Source organism: Budorcas taxicolor, chromosome 3 (assembly GCF_023091745.1).
Source record: "Budorcas taxicolor isolate Tak-1 chromosome 3, Takin1.1, whole genome shotgun sequence".
NCBI lineage: Eukaryota > Metazoa > Chordata > Mammalia > Artiodactyla > Bovidae > Budorcas > Budorcas taxicolor.
In genome coordinates this window covers 58,250,272-58,266,619 of record NC_068912.1, presented here as the reverse complement: position 1 = coordinate 58,266,619, position 16,348 = coordinate 58,250,272, and the positions used below count along the sequence as shown (strand labels likewise).

General features: G+C 36.9%; 1 protein-coding gene across 1 annotated transcript in view; it reads right to left on the bottom strand.

Annotated features, from left to right (window-relative positions):
- Positions 1-1,232: 1,232 nt before the first annotated feature.
- The window catches only part of ZNHIT6 (zinc finger HIT-type containing 6), a 58,853-nt gene continuing 43,737 nt past the window's right edge, over positions 1,233-16,348 (bottom strand). Inside the window, exons 9-10 of the mRNA XM_052637516.1 lie at positions 5,377-5,501; positions 1,233-1,397 (exon numbers count right to left, since the gene is read on the bottom strand). Of these exons, the coding sequence (XP_052493476.1) occupies positions 1,357-1,397; positions 5,377-5,501 (166 nt within the window). The 3' untranslated portion in view covers positions 1,233-1,356. The remainder of the gene's footprint in view (positions 1,398-5,376; positions 5,502-16,348) is intronic.

Genomic DNA, 16,348 nt, shown 5'->3' with positions numbered 1-16,348 from the left:
TGCCTGTCTCAAGAAGATAAATCTCACTGTTAAGATTGTGAAATCCCAGTTAGTTGTCAGTCCAGTAATTATTGTGAAAAACATAATTCTACACAAAGTTTTTACTATATATAGGGAGAAGATCCCTGAAGCTGCTTTAGGAAGTGCATGTATTTTTCAAACGCCTAACCCTTATTGTCTATGAATAACATTTCTACCACTACTCTGTATCAAAGGTCTTTGGGCCATGACTGTCTTCAGATGCTCTTCTCCAATTTCTACCCCAAGTTACATATATTTGTACTCTACAAGTTTCTTCTATGCTTATAATAATGTTCTCATTATCTTCTCATATTTCTAATCTTTCCAAGTCTCTTTTAATGAATATCTCTGGTTTCTTTTTGGTCTAAAACTTTTCCTAATTGTAAACTAAAAATGAATTTCATTGATATTCAATTTTATCATTTGTTTTCATAACCGTTAGGTACACAGATGCAATACAGATGTAATAATCTTTTATAGTCATATTGCAATTTCATAACTATAAATTCCAATAAAACTAGGAAACTTTAATTTTAATAAGTGAGATCATAATGTATACAGAGCTGCCATAAGGTATAAATTAAACCATGTATATACATAAATACACATACACATTCCAAAAGCACTTTGCAGAGTTCCAAGTGTTTCTTCTTCAGCTATTGTTAGACGTTTCCAAACACAGCATAAAACTGCTCATCACAACACCCTGTGTGGTAATGTCAAGAGGAGAGTCGAAATCGGGTGCAAGGCACAGAATTCACAGTAAGACACAGCTCACTGTGTGGACAAGGAAAGCCAGATTTGTGAGCACTGATGATTCAAACAACAATGTGGAGCCGCTGCTTTTCTGAACTGACTGTAAGAAATAGCAGTTCCTAGTACTTATACAACCTTTTACATAGGACATCATACCAAGTGCCACCCAAGTATAAAAGATCCATTCAGTTGTCTCAAGAGGTTAAGTTACATACAAATCCCAAGGACAAGAATGGGCATCTGAGAGACCAGTCCTCCTGTGGCTAGATGGTGTGCCATATGGCCCTTCTTTAGTGAGGTCCCGCTAAAGAGAACGCCAACTTTTGGCTAACGCAGGATCCTTGGATCAAACTAACAACAGTTTTCAGCCTACAGAATAAAGCATATTAAAGTCTGAGCCTTACAAGTCAATTCAGGAAGCTAGAAAATACATTACAACATTTTTTTTTCCAAGATGGTTTAATCAGTTTTCAGAGAAATAAAACTTTCCAATGACCAAGAGAAAGTACCCCCAAATCTTCCAACAAGGTCCTCTGCCACTATCTGGGTACTGTCACATTCTTCCTCCAAAAGAAGTGCTCAATTTTCATCACCAATGTTCTTAGTAGATTCACTTTTCACTGGAAAAATAAGGAAACATACAGTCAAGTGTGTATACTGTTTCTGTTTAGCCTGTTCTGTTTTTCCCTCTTCTCTCCTCCCTTCTGATTCATACCAACAGCACTGCTCATGGGGACAGACAAACCATGTCATGTCCCAGGCAGCTGAGATATACACTTCTGGCCACAATAAATACAGAAATGATGTCTGAAAGTGGCAATTATATTTTGTGAGGTAACATCCTTCCTGCCTCTGTGGAAGACTCAGGAATGGTCACTTCACAGTGTGGGTAGGATCCGATACTTGCACCACTGGACAGACCACTATTATCACTCAGGCTGGCCAAGTGTGGTTGGAATAAATTTTTCCAGGATTTTTTTTAAACTTAAAATTGAGGGTCAGTATATATTGAATGAATGTGGGCTGACAGAAGACCAGCTAATCGCCATCTCCTTCTTTTCACAGGAAAGGAGACTGAGAGCAGAAATGGAGCTCCTTTAAAGGAGCTGTCTTGACTACAGCAAAACTATGATTTACTCGCTAACGCAGAGTTCCACGAGGATAGACACTGGGCCTTTCTTTCCTATATTTATTTCCCCAGTGTAGCATGTATACTGAATTAATATAACTGTAAGCTACTCCAACTTATAGACTGTTTTTTTTTTTTTCAATTTGCAAAATGGGAACCAGAATAACTGCTCTCTTTATTTTATTGTACAGGGAAGCTAAAAGGAAATGGCACATAAACACTTTGAAAACTGTTAAGGTTAAAATACAGATTATTTGCTTGAGGCTTATAGCCCTTTACCTCCATTGTGTAGGTAAGGAAAATAAAGCTCAGAGGCAGACTGAATGCCAAGGACCCAGCTAATAAGAGGTGATGTTAGAACCATAAATTTGGATCTTGCTTCATATTCCAATTGCCAAGTTCCCTGGGTTTGTCAATGGTACCTAGATGTAACATTGTACCAGCAACCAAACTGGTGTCCATAGGGTCATTTTCACAAGGAAGGCATTGAAATAGGTTCTACCCAAGATATGGTCCTGATCTTTGTAGAAGTTCATAAAGATCCTAGCAGAGTCCTTCACAGCAGAGTCCTTCAGGTCTCTCTCCATGATAATACAAGTTACTCGTCTTCTCCTCTGGCTTTCTCAGGATTGAAACCATTATAGACCTTATTGCACTATAAAGTTGCCGCGCTGTAAAGATGGCCTGAACTCCATCCTCATCCCACTGCCCCACCCCCCCACCCCACCCGCACCACACACACACACACACAGAAACAGAAAGGGGTGGGGGTGGGGGTTAAGCAGGAGTGAGGCAGGAGAATGGAAGAAAGGATTTATTGGCCCAAGAAGAGACTGATGTGGGAATTCCCTGATGGTTTGGTGACTAAGACCCAGTGCTTTCACTGCCAAGGGCCCAGGTTCAATCTGTGGTTGGGGAACTAAAATCCCACAAGCCTCATGTCACGGTCAAAATAAATAAATAAGAAAGGACTGATAGGTAAGTAACTTCTATGTTAGTATTTTCACTAATTCAAGTAATCATTTTTGGGTTTTGTGCGTGCATGCTAAGCCACTTCAGTTGTGTCTGACTCTTTTAGACCCTATGGACCATAGCCAGCTAGGCGCCTCTGTCCAAGGGATTCTCCAGGCTAGGATACTGGAGTGGGTTGCCATGGCCTCCTCCAAGGGGATCTTCCTCTTAAGTCTCAGTACTGGCAGCGCCACCTGAGAAACCTAAAAAGGCAGAAGTAGTCTGTGATTCTGAGTTATATTAGAGAAAAATATTTTGCTAAGTTTTAAGTTAGTGGGCTTTGTCCTGTTTGGTATTGCAATTTGGGATGCTTTTCCTTTTGCTGCCTACTGAAGTTGCCCAGTTTTCTTCTTTTAATGGAGCTCCATTCTTTTTTTTCCCCTTAGTCTGAAATGTAACATGCCTTTACTGTGTCATTTAAATCTACCAGCTAAGTTTGGCAAACAGGACCTGTGAGACAAGAAACACCATTCTGAGCACTTCCCACTGGACTGATACAAGGTGTGGGGACAGCACTCTACGCCTCCAATCCAGTGGGGCTACATTAACTGCTTAACCTTTTCCATTTCATAAAAAGCCAAAAGCAAACAAAACTTGTCTATTGCCCATAGATGGAGGCAGACTTTAAAAAATAAACTATGGCCATCTATACTCATAACAAACATTTTAACAATCATCAAATGTGAAAACAACTGAATCCCAGGCCAGAAATACACATTCCCCAAACTAGAAGAGAAACACCTTTGCTATGAACTCGAGATCAAATCCAACTTTTTTTGCCTCTGGAGAGAGAAAAAATTTCAAGGCTTTCCAAAGAAAATGCCCCGTTCTTATATAACACCCCCTTTCTGCCCCCACTCTGCACCCCCCAACCCCCGCACTAAGGGACCACCCTGTAGAATATCCAGTGCTGTGAGAATGTACAAAGAAAAAGACACCTTGATTGAGGTGCTTACACAAAGAAATGCATCTATAGGAAAACCTGGCAGTATTTTTAGAGTCCATGTATTCACGATGTGACAGCACTGATGTGGTCCTTAAAATCCTGCTAGGTCCTCTTCAGTTCTCTGCCACAGCAGCTCTAAATGATCCTCTATACTGAAAGCGCAAGTCACTTGAGGTTCGTGTAAATAAGTCAAATATCGAACCACCAAAAAATACCAAATTTTACTTCACAGGGTTCCAAGTACACTACAAAAAGTAGCCTTTTCTTTTTGCTTCGTGACAGGAAGCCTTACTTCAATGTGCATTCCTAAACAAGGTGAAAGAGGAGCTGTGTGTGCTGTGTTTATTTACACAGACAATGTTTGCTCTGGCTAGTAACCCATATTACTAAACAACTTTCCCTGAAACCAACATTTAGAGAGAGAGAGCTATGTGAATTATATTAAGGAAAAAGAAAGGTATAACACAGTTTAAAAAAAAAAAGTGAAACTGGCCATTTAGTACTGAAATTTCTAATTTAATTTGAAAAAATAAAAATGGATGTTCTCAAATTATTAAAAAAAAACACCAAAACATAAAGTCAAGAATTAACCTAAAGATTTAGAGAGCTAATTGATTATCAGAAATTTCATGTTTGCCAATTAAAAATTTGGCTTCAAATTGTGGCACTAACAAAGTTTGGCTAGTTAAAAAATTTTTTTTATATTAACTTTCACAAAGAAAAAAGCTACCATACACATATACAGAGAAGACCTTACAACAAAGGAAATTGCCTATTAAGAGTCTATAATGCTGGTATAACAATAAAACCTGAAACATATATTTCTAATCCAAGGATTTTATGTTTCTCTGGAGTTACAATGAGACTCGGCCTGTACCTATAATTCTTAGCTGAAAGTGCTATCTAGTGGTTCTGAGTTAAGGTAAGTAACTTCTTTTTCTTCTTAGAAGTAATTTTTAAATTTTATTCATCTTTTAGAATTTACATTCAGCTACATAATTAGTTTCAACAGTAATTGCAAATACGGCTAAGTCACCTTATATACGAACATTTTACACATACCATTTCCAGTTTTGGTACTTCCTCCCAACTTCACTACTCATCAAAGAGGGAAAAGTATAGAATACCAAAAACTGTTTTGTGATCTCTCATTTTAGGAATCTCTAAGGAGTTTTAACTAGGGAATAAATTTATCTGATCTTAGACAGACTGTTACTTAAAGATTATTACCTTAGAAAAAGACAAAATACAAAAAATTCCAAAGAGGCAAAGGACATCTTTTTAGAGGCAGACATTCAATGATTCATTCATTTTAAGTTGATAAAAGCTTACAAGCTCTCAAACAGGACAGAAGCAACAGCTCAATCACATTTTTCTTTATAGCATTATCTGTAGTTACAGAGGAAATTCAGTTAAGTGTGTAAATACAGTGGAAAAATATATAAAGACAATCACATAACTGTTTCAATTTCACCCGTTATTTAAAAGTTACCAGGAAGAAATTTACACTCACCTTGGTGAAGAACTTTCATGTCATTACTGTATTCTTTTAATACTACATGTAATGTTGGGTACTCAATGATCACTTTGCCTCTCAAGTTGTCAAGGAGACTTTTGTCAGGATCCAGCTCATAATATCTTTTAGAAAAAAAGCAAAATAAAAATAAAAATACCCTTTTATTTGAAGTTATTCATAAATAAAATGAGTTCCTTATATTAAAAAATTTTACATGGAGATGACAATAATTCAATAGCTGTTTCCTTATAATATAGTAAGTTTACCACCACTAAGAAAATTGGGTAAAAGAGCTATTATTATGAGATCCCAAAGTAAATCAAAAGCATATCAAATAATTTGATATTAGGAAAGCTCTAGAAGAAGTTATTCATTTTCATCTTAAAGGATAAAGGCTTTTATATAATATCTATATTTGATGTGTCATTAATTTTTCTTGGATACAATACTGACTAGCTAAAAACTCAAATTCCTCAAATGTATTTAGTTTGAGCCTTAAAAGATAACCAAACAACTAGCCCTGATAGTTTATAGTAATATATGGTAGTAAAATAACTGGCTATAAAATACTCCTTAAAAATTTAATTCTAAATTATATTTTCCAAAATTTATATTACCATATAATTAAATCTGGCTTTCCTTTATTTTGAAATTAAAAAAAAAACAGGTTTGAGTTTATGAATGAGGTAAAAGCACAAAATATAAGAAATATGGAGTTTATCTATAAAGAGTTGGACACGACTGAGTGACTTGCACATTTTGGGCTTTCTTGATAGCTCAGTTGGTAAAGAATCTGCCTGTGATACAGGAGAACCCAGTTCAATTCCTGGGTTGCGAAGAGCCGCTGGAGAAGGGATAGGCTACCCACTCCAGTTATCTTAGGCTCCAGTTTTCTTAGGCTTCCCTTGTGGCTCAGCTGGTAAAGAATCTGCCTGCAATGTGGGAGATGTGGGTTCAATTCCTGGGTTGGGAAGATCCCCTAGAGAAGGGAAGGGCTACTCACTCCAGTATTCTGGCCTGGAGAATTCCATGGATTGTATAGTCCATGGGATCGCAGAGTCAGACACATTTTCACTATGACATAAGCCAGTAAATGTGTCACAGGAAATTAGATGTTAATATGCCCTAAAGACGGTAAAGCATTCGGTAAAGCGTCTGCCTACAATGCGGGAGACCCGGGTTCAATCCCTCAGTCGGAAAGATCCCCTGGAGAAGGAAATGGCAACCCACTCCAGTATTCTTGCCTGGAAAAATCTCATGGACAGAGGAGCCTGGTAGGCTGCAGTCCATGGGGTCGCTAAGAGTTGGACACGACTGAGCGACTTCACTATCTATTCCTTAAAGTATGAAATTCTCAAGTCATTATTTAAAAGCAATTTTATTTTTCAGTTGATTAAAGATATATGCCCCTAGCATTCTTCCTTGCTTGCTCTCTGAGGTAGGAGAATTTCAGCTAGCTCATTAGAACTGTTTAAGAGAATGTGCTGGCATGTGACTATCACGTCATGACAAAGAGGAAAAACCTCAGAACCTCCACCAGTGTAGCGCAGAAGTTCTCCAACTTTTTTTCTCTTATCTCCGCAGATGACAGATGATACTCACATGCAAAGCACATATACCAAGAGATACCAGGCCTGACAGCTGGAACACCAGCCTCCTTCCTTACACTCAAGAAAGCACACTGAAATACCAGTGATCAAGAGTGAGGCTGCTATTGAGATACATTTGAATCTGCTGTAATTTTAAGAGTAAAACATTCAAATTTTGGTATTTCTTAATTAGCAACAAACTGTTTGCACCACACTTTGCAGCTGACTGGAGACAGGCAGCACACTACACTCTTGGTGTAGCGATTCCTCTGTATGCTAACTCTGTCCCATGCACTAGTTTTTCAGTGAGGGAAAACAGAATTTCTTCACAAAATGCAAAGCTGAGCCCACTACAAAAACTGATTTCTTTTTAAGAAATGACTGACAAGTGAGAAAACAACTGTAAAACCAAAACTTTACTTATGTTTGCATGACCACAATTCAATTCTTCACTTTAGAATCATAGAATATTTTATCTGTTGAAAAGAAACTTGAAATGCAAAACATCAGTTTTCCTAAACTAGTCACCCTCGTGCCCATAGGCCCCAGAACGTGTACATTCTTTTCCCTGTGTAATATAATACAGACGTGTTTACGATATTTTAAAAGTGGTTCCAGCCTTCAAGGAATAAATGTTTCACATCTTTTGCATGTTATTTCCATTTGAAACAAGCCATATTTTTTTTTCAAGTTAACAGTGATTATACAAAAAAGAGAGACTGAATAGATATAGACGTATACAATTAACTTTTATAAAGTAAAATATAAAATGGATGTAACTCAATTTTTCTTAGGAGAAAGTAAGACTTGAACTGTCAAATAGGAAGTTTTCAAGAGGCATCCTACAAACATTTGTGGTAACTTATCTTCTGTACATTTTAACTGAATCATAAGGCTTCTATTAAGAGACATTTTCCAAGTAAGGGAATGTTTTCTACATATTTAATTATTTTTGGTAAAGAATTTTCAGTTCATATCTAATGTTTTAGTTATTTTCTTTGTAAAATATTAAATCTTCGTTAAGCTTCTCTAGATTTCCAAAGTGAAACAATTAAAACAAACCTGGTCAGTTGTGTGGTTTTAATTAGAATCACTGAATTTTACTGTTTACTAAAAGATGTTGCAAACTTATCATAGCAATATTGCTATCGAGTGTCAATCAGCTTGGAGACCTGTTTTCCAGTTTATCACTTAAAAGAGGTCAGACTTCACTGAAATTCTGAATTTCTTTGATTTTTCTTACTAGTGGTTACTCTTAGTCTACCATTAATATTTGCCAGTAATTAGGAAGTAAATTATATAAACTGTTTTATAAAGAAAGGCTATTAAACATAAATGTGGTAATGTTTTGTGGACCTGGCGGTTAGTTAAAGGAGGAAGTAACTTTTGCTGGTTGCTTGGGGTTTGGAGTCTAACACTCAAAGTCCTGGCTCCATCTCTTACTGGTCTGTGATTCTTGACAAGTTACTTCTCTAATTCCTATTCCATGCTCGAAAGTGGAGATAATAACTGTATCACTTCAGAGAGTTATATTATAAGGGCTAAATGATAAAACACAGAAATTGTTAACTCATTTACTTAATCTGTGAACACAGTTTTACAGTTGTATTTACCTAAAATAACAATGCATTCTTACAGAAACTTTAGTTCAAAACAGTCAGTCAACATTTTCAATAATGAAGAATGGCACTTCTGTAGCACTGAGACACTTTTTTATGCGTTCTGCATTTTAAAACGTAGCCTCACAGCCTTCCTCACAACTTTCAAATCATTGTTTCATATTACATTTACTTCCAAGAGGCTGTAACTACTTTGAATGCTTCTGTTTCCATTATCTAGAGGCAAGCTGTAGAGTCTAGTTTGGCACTGCCCAAAACCTTTAGGAGTCAGCTCCTTTGCAAACCATTAAGTCACTGAATCCTAAGCGAAAGCGTCATCTTTTTTTAAAAATTTCAAGAACTCTGGTGTTCCCATTAGTAAAAGGGTTCTACTACCACAAGACAAACTACTTGGGTTTGAAAGAATTAACATACCAACATTTGTCTTTTCTTTTTCCCTTAGGGACTCTCTTAGACATTTCCTCTTGTTATTTCACTTGCTTATTACTCTCACAGGCTCACTAGCCGACCCAGCTCTAGGCATCTTCACCGGGGCATTGCAAGGGCAGCACAGCTCAGGAGGCTAAACAGGTATTACAGTGATTCACATCATATACGTAAAAGGGGACTGATATTCAAGGGTATGCTTTTAAGCTTAACTCTGTTACTAACTTTCAAAGAAACTGGCCAAGTTCTTGAACTTCCTTCTCCACACTTTATTAGCAAATTAGGATTTTTTAAACTTCCCATAACTCAAAAGGAGACAGAGATTTAAAAAAAAAAGAGAGAAGAGTCACAAACCACTCTATTTCCTATCTAACCACTGACAACCCTTAGATCACCTTCCCTTTCACCCCCTTAAAAAACAGGTGAACTAAAATTGAATATTCTCCAAATTTAACAGTTTAATAGCAATCCTGAGGCCACAGAATTTTTCCACCACAAATTAAGGTCATTGGGTGAGGTGATCACCAAGCTCCCTTCAGCTCTAAAACTGTGCAAGTTTTTTGACATTTATCTACAAAAGGCAGCACTTAACCTATATTCTTCATAGTTGTGTGTTATTTCTTAATTTAGGTTTCTAGGTTAAAAGTGCAAACTGTACACAGTTGAATCTCTTGGTGTTTAGAAAGACTTAGCCTTAACATAAATCAATTTATTGTTATCTTATAGGCAAATGTTTTTCAAGTATGACTTATCTTGGTATAAACTGAATTCAGTAATCAATTATAAACTAAATGTTTTAGATTCATACTTATCAAATTCCTTTAAAATAAGCACTAAACTTATTTCAATAGAGCAGAAAGAGAACAGATTAAGTGAACAAACTAGTTTTTAAAATCCAAATGAAAAGGAAGAAAGAAACCAGATTGGTAATGAAGACCCAGAATAGGGGAAAAAAGGATACATAAATTCTAACTAACACATGTAAAACCAAACTAAATACAGGGGTCAGACAGTTTTTTTAAAAACTCTTCTGTTTAAAAGAAAATGGCATTAGTTAAAATTTCTCCAAATGATACTCCCGTGTGACAATTTTTGCAACTCAAACTGTCCATGTCACATTAGAAACAGGTTTTGCCAAAGTCAAATTTTCTTCTTACCTAATTTCATTTAGTTTTCATATTAAAAATATAACAGTAGTTGAACCAGTAGTTTGCTGTACCTTGTTTTGGGACTTTTATGTAATTTATGTAAATGAAGACTCCACATGCTTGGCATGGAGCACTGGTCATGAGTGGGGGCAGTGCAGACACCTGCCTCCGTTCATAGAGCTCTACAGCTCAGAAACACACAGGTAGATGATCCCAGTCTATTGATGACATGAAAGCTATGGGATGTAGTGAAATAAACTGACCAACTACACAATTTAAAACATTCTTTAAAGAGGGCTTCACGAGGCTCTTATTCTACATGCCATTAGTAGTAAGCTCAATTACTTGTAAATCCAGAAGGCTTGGGTTCCAATCTTATCACAGATCCTTACATGCTCTGATTTCTCAAGAGTATTCAGTTTTCCTCATCAGTATAATGATGGAAGTTATCTAGCTTGTAAAAGCTATCTAGCTCATCAGCTAGCTTGTAAAGATTATATCTAATAGGTGAAAATGTTTCTAAAATGTAACTTGCCAAACTAGTATCAGTAATAACACTTTGCACTTCAAAGGTAATTTTGCACCTTTAGCAGGGAAATAACATACTTTTCAGGAATTATGTTCATCATTTAAATGATGGACAAGTTAGTAGAAAAAAGCATAAATTCTGTAGACAAAAAGACCTGAGTCCAAATCCTGGCTTTGTAACTGTAATTTGGTTTCTTTGGGTAACTCAATTCCTCAGAGTCCACAATGCCTATCTTGTAGAGATATAGTACATGCTTCATTAGAATTAATGCACATGAAAATATTGTCAACAGTCCCTAGCATTCATTCATCAATCAATTCGTCAAAAATTTATTTAGTATCTACTATGTAAGGTGGCTCAGATGGTAAAGAATTCGCCTGCAATGCAGGAGACACAGGTTCAAACCCTTGGCTGGGGAGATCCCCTGGAGAAGGAAATGGCAACCCACTCCAGTATTCTTGCCTGGGAAATCCCATGGACAGAGGAACCTTGAGGGCTACAGTCCACTAGGGTCGCAGAGTCAGGTATGACTGAATGACTAACACTAAGATAAAGATAGTCTCCTAGGTAATGGAAGTTCACAGAAATAAACCCTACAGTTTATTGGAAGTGCCAATTAAAGAAACAAGCTATCACATTTCATTGGGACACGTGTCATGACAGAAATCTAAACCTAAGTAGATATTCAATAAACCTTCTCTCTTATCCCTTATTCACCTCCACATGTTCTTTCAGGCTGCAGAGGTGCCTGTAGTATCTAGGCACTTCATTTGCTAACTCAAGCTCCTTCCCTCCTTAACTGGTTTCTTAAAAATCCTTCCCCCTGCATGGATTTTCTCCTAATTAACACAGGGAATTTTAAGTAGTCTTTCTCCTGTTAACAAAGCATATCCTTCTTCTGGTGCTAGACTAAATGCAAGAGTATTATACACCTTCAATCTTCAATAGGAAGTATCACTTTGGAAAATATGATCATGTTCCTCCAAATAACTTGCTTAAATGTTAAGCAGTTCATGAATTAACTACACCATAGAATTATTTGCCTGTTTGGTTATTCCTCACTCAACACATACTTACTAAGGTCTACCACGTACCAGCTGCTGTTTCAAGAACTGGGAATACAATGGTGAACTATTAGGTATTCACTAGAGATGAAAAGATGAAGGCTTTCTAGGAAGAAACCACATGTACAAGGTATTAATAGAGAATATGGGAACCCACACAGAATTCAGTTTTGGTACTTATGAATTTCAGTGAGAAGTCTGGTTGAAAAGGAGATGAGGTACTTTGGTTAAAATCAATCACCTAGAAATTTCAGTATGTCGTTATTCTCTCTGCAGAGTATATAAAATTTGGCAAGAGTTATTATGTAATGTAACTAGCATGGATAAAATGAGTGGATAAACATCAAGCCGAGACTTAAAATTTATTTTCCAAGTTTTTAGAGAAAACTTTTTATGTTTTACATAATCCTCTTAATCAATAATCAAAATAGTATATAGTTGAAATGAGATCATTACTATGGAAACTGTAGGCTTATCATCTGTTAAGACTTTGACTGTCATCATTTTGGATCTACTTTTCTGTATAGTCTCTGTGAAATTAATATTCACAAGTTACAGCAGCTGAAACTTCAACCACTCATCCATCCAGCTGAGTTTCAGCTTCCCTGGAGCTAAATAAGAGTCAACTTCTCTAAAGCTATGTTTACAATTCTTATCATAAAACTGCCTCAAGCAGAAAGCCACACATGAAACCCATTTCATCACTGGATGTGTTGTGAGATGATGAAAATATTTAGCAACCTGTGCTACATATTTTCTTTATGTGTGCAGACATTCTTCACGTTGATTCGAACATTTTCTAGTTTTGAAATGATTCCTTGCTTCCTCTGTTCTAGAGTCTAGATCCAAAATGTGGCCAAAAGTTAAGACCATTTGGAGCACGTACTCATCCTGCTCATGAGTCTCACTATGGAAAATGATCAATAATCCCAGCAATGGATAACAAAGAACTGGGGTTGAGTTCTACATCTTCCAAGAATGTATACTCTGATCATTTATGGTGCTGAGAGCCATGTGTTATATCGAAAAGACCATACCAAGGCTTTGGAAGCAGGTGTGCCTATGTTTGGACCTAGGTTTCACTAGTTAGTGGTTACAAATTTGCAGTCAGGGCTTTCTGGGTAATAAAACATATTTATGATGTATAATGTATGTATGTTGTTGTTTAGTCGGTAAGTTGTATCTGACTCTTTGACCCCATAGACTGTAGCCCACCAGGCTCCTCTGTCCATGGGATTTCCCAGGCAAGAAAACTGGAATGGGTTGACATTTCCTTCTCTAGGAGAACTTCTGGACCCAGGGATTAAACCCTCATCTCCTGCAGTGCAGGAGGATTCTTTACCACTGAGCCACCAGGGAAGCCCAAGGTATATACTGTGTAACATAATTGTAATGTCTATAAAATGCTTAACAAAGTACTTAAAAAACAGTGGGAGGCACTCAATAAAAGGGTGTCATTAATACTTATATGTTCCATAAAGACATCCAGCAGCCTTTAGATTAACTCTGATTTTAAATACCCTTGCAGCAAACATTTGTGTATGTCTCCATTTGGGAAAACTTATGCACGTTCTTCACATTTTTCTGCTTATCATAATCTAAAATAATTTTAGAAAACAAAGATACTTTTGTACATTTTAAAATAGACATCTAAAATTTCATTTACAAATCTTTATTCACAAGTTTAAACAGATTATAAAGAACATAATTTGTAGTGCAGTGCAAATACTGATAATTTAAAATGAAAAAGTTATATCACTCTTAAGTAAATTCGCTGGAATTTCACCAACTTAAAAACCGTTTGAACAAGTTCTTCCTTAATAGTTAGAAATCTTATATGGTTTCCCTTTCTCCTTGATTGTCTTTCCATTTCAATTTTCCACAGAATTTTATCCTAAATACATTCATGCTTGAAAACCTTTTACTTATCACCCAGGTATACTTCCCTATAACAAAAATGTGTATGTTAGGTAAAAATTTCATTTTATTATCTATGACCTTAAGGCTTTAAATGTTAAAATTTCTGGATAGAATAATTTTAATTATTAGTACAAAAATGATCAAAACAAAAACATATCACAAACATTTAAAGTACAACTTTACTGGGAATGCATCTCTTAATGAGATGAGTGAGTGCTGATGATGGCATCTTCTACTAACCTGCAAGGTTTTTTACAACTGATTCTTAGATTAAGTGATTTCCCCCCATTTATCTCTGCAGAATTCATTACTAGAATTAAATTCCAAAAGGGAAACAAAAGGAAGTTTAAGTAATCTCATCTAGAGAGCACACTGCTGTTAGGCACTAACCCTTCCTTCATCACAGTTATTCTCAACGGATCTAACTAAAAGGCAAAACCGGTTTCTGGCTATTTACATAAGACAAGGCATCTGAAAGTAGTTAATGCCGTTCTTAGAAATCCTGGAATTCCTTTAATGTTCTCTGATATATATTTAATTCTATACCATTATTATCAAAATAATCTTAAGTCCAAAGGTCTTCAGTTCCTTAATGGCAGGATTTTTTTAAAAAATCCTTTTAACATGTATATTATAAATTTTTTAATTAGAATATCTTCAGAGTAGAGTATACTTTTCAATCATTCTCTGTAAGCCTGAAATAAGATTTAGTTTCTTACTACTAGTTTGATTAGGCAAAGGGTACAGACCCTATCCTTAAAGATGTAGAAAATCTGACTTCAAATATTCATCCTCAGTTCAGTTCAGTTGTTCAGTCGTGTCTGACTCTTTGTGACCCCATGAACTGCAGCACCCCAGGCCTCCCTGTCCATCACCAACTCCTGGAGTTCACTCAAACTCATGTCTAACGAGTCGGTGATGCCATCTAGCCATCTCATCCTCTGTCGTCCCCTTCTCCTCCTGCCCCCAGTCCCTCCAAGCACCAGAGTCTTTTCTAATGAGTCAACTCTTCGCATGAGGTGGCCAAAGTACTGGAGTTTCAGCTTTAGCATCATTCCTTCCAAAGAACACCCAGGACTGATCTCCTTTAGAATGGACTGGTTGGATCCTAATGTTACACATTTCTACATACAACTTCAACAACTCAACTGCATAAACATCTACCAAATACTTTTTATATAGAAAATACATTAGATACTTGTATGGGATTTAAAAATGTCCTCAAGGAGTTTACCATTCTGGGCAGTGTTTCTAAATGTGGTTCCAGGGATAACTTCTGTCAGGGTCCCTTAGGAGGCAGAGATTAAAAAATGCAGGTTCTGTGTAAGATTGACTAAACCCAAAACTCTGAAGGCGGGCTGAAAATCAACATTTTCATCTGTCCTAGATAATTATGATGGACACCGAAATCTGAGAAGCAATGTTCTGAGAAAAGAAACACAGGTTAAATAATCAGTTGGAGAGATGCTTATGCTAAGGGAGCAAAATCAGCCAGTAGGTGTCTGCTGCTGCTGCTAAGTTGCTTAGTCGTTTCTGACTCTGTGTGACCCCATAGACGGCAGCCCACCAGGTTTCCCCGTCCCTGGGATTCTCCAGGCAAGAACACTGGAGTGGGTTGCCATTTCCTTATCCAATGAATGAAAGTGAAAAGTGAAAGTGAAGTCGCTCAGTTGTGTCTGACTCTTAGCGACCCCATGGACTGCAGCCTACCAGGCTCCTCCGTCCATGGATTTTCCAGGCAAGAGTGCTGGAGTGGGGTGTCATTGCCTTCTCCAGTAGGTGTCTGGGCGAGGTGAAAAGCAAGGAGAGACCTGGAGGAGGTGACATAGGCAGGAGACCAGGCTCTCAGAATCGACAAAATCTGAGAGGTGGTGCCTTGAAGGCAGAATTCAGAGTCCAGGAAGTCAGAATCTGAGCAAGTCACCTGAGCTGGGGGGTCACTCTGCTTTAAGGTAGAAGCGGGCGGGAGGGGGTCTTTGCTTGCTGGTGGGTGGGTGTTAGTGAAAATCAAAAAGAAGTCAGGAGGGTCTCACTTGAGGCCTTTATGGAGGCAAAACCAATTTCTCTAAAAGGGCATAGGAGAAAGTATCTTACCTCTTAACTTCACAGTAAATGATTTTTAAATATTTCAAGTTACAGATCCAAAGAAAGTAAAGTAACTTTAGTTTTTTATTTAAAAAACATCCCCTCAGCACGGAAATAAAATCATCCAAGAGAAATAGGTCATTCTTTTGCTGGTTGCTTTTTTGCTTAAAAAAAAGAAAAAAAGTATTCCAAAATTATTAACTATAACCAGCAACCAGCATAGTAGGAAACAACTAATAGAATCTGTGCAAGTACAATAGGTAGTCCCCACAAAAGAGCAATAATGTCTTCTGTGACGTTCATGAAATCAAAGCTTAGACAATATTTTAATTTGGTCTGGGTTTAAAGTCTCAACTCCTGGCTCTATATGCCGATTTTTGCAAGTAGAGTGAAGACAACTGGTCTGTGCACTGATCAAAAACTGACATGCAAATACATATCTATTATAACATTTACCACATACCTGTCTCCATTCCTCAACTGTGAGCATCTTGAGGGCTAGTCCTTTAGATGTCTATGTGTTCCTAAGGCTTAGCACTGTGCTGGCATATGGAAGGGACTCAATGAATATTAACTGAATAAATGAAAA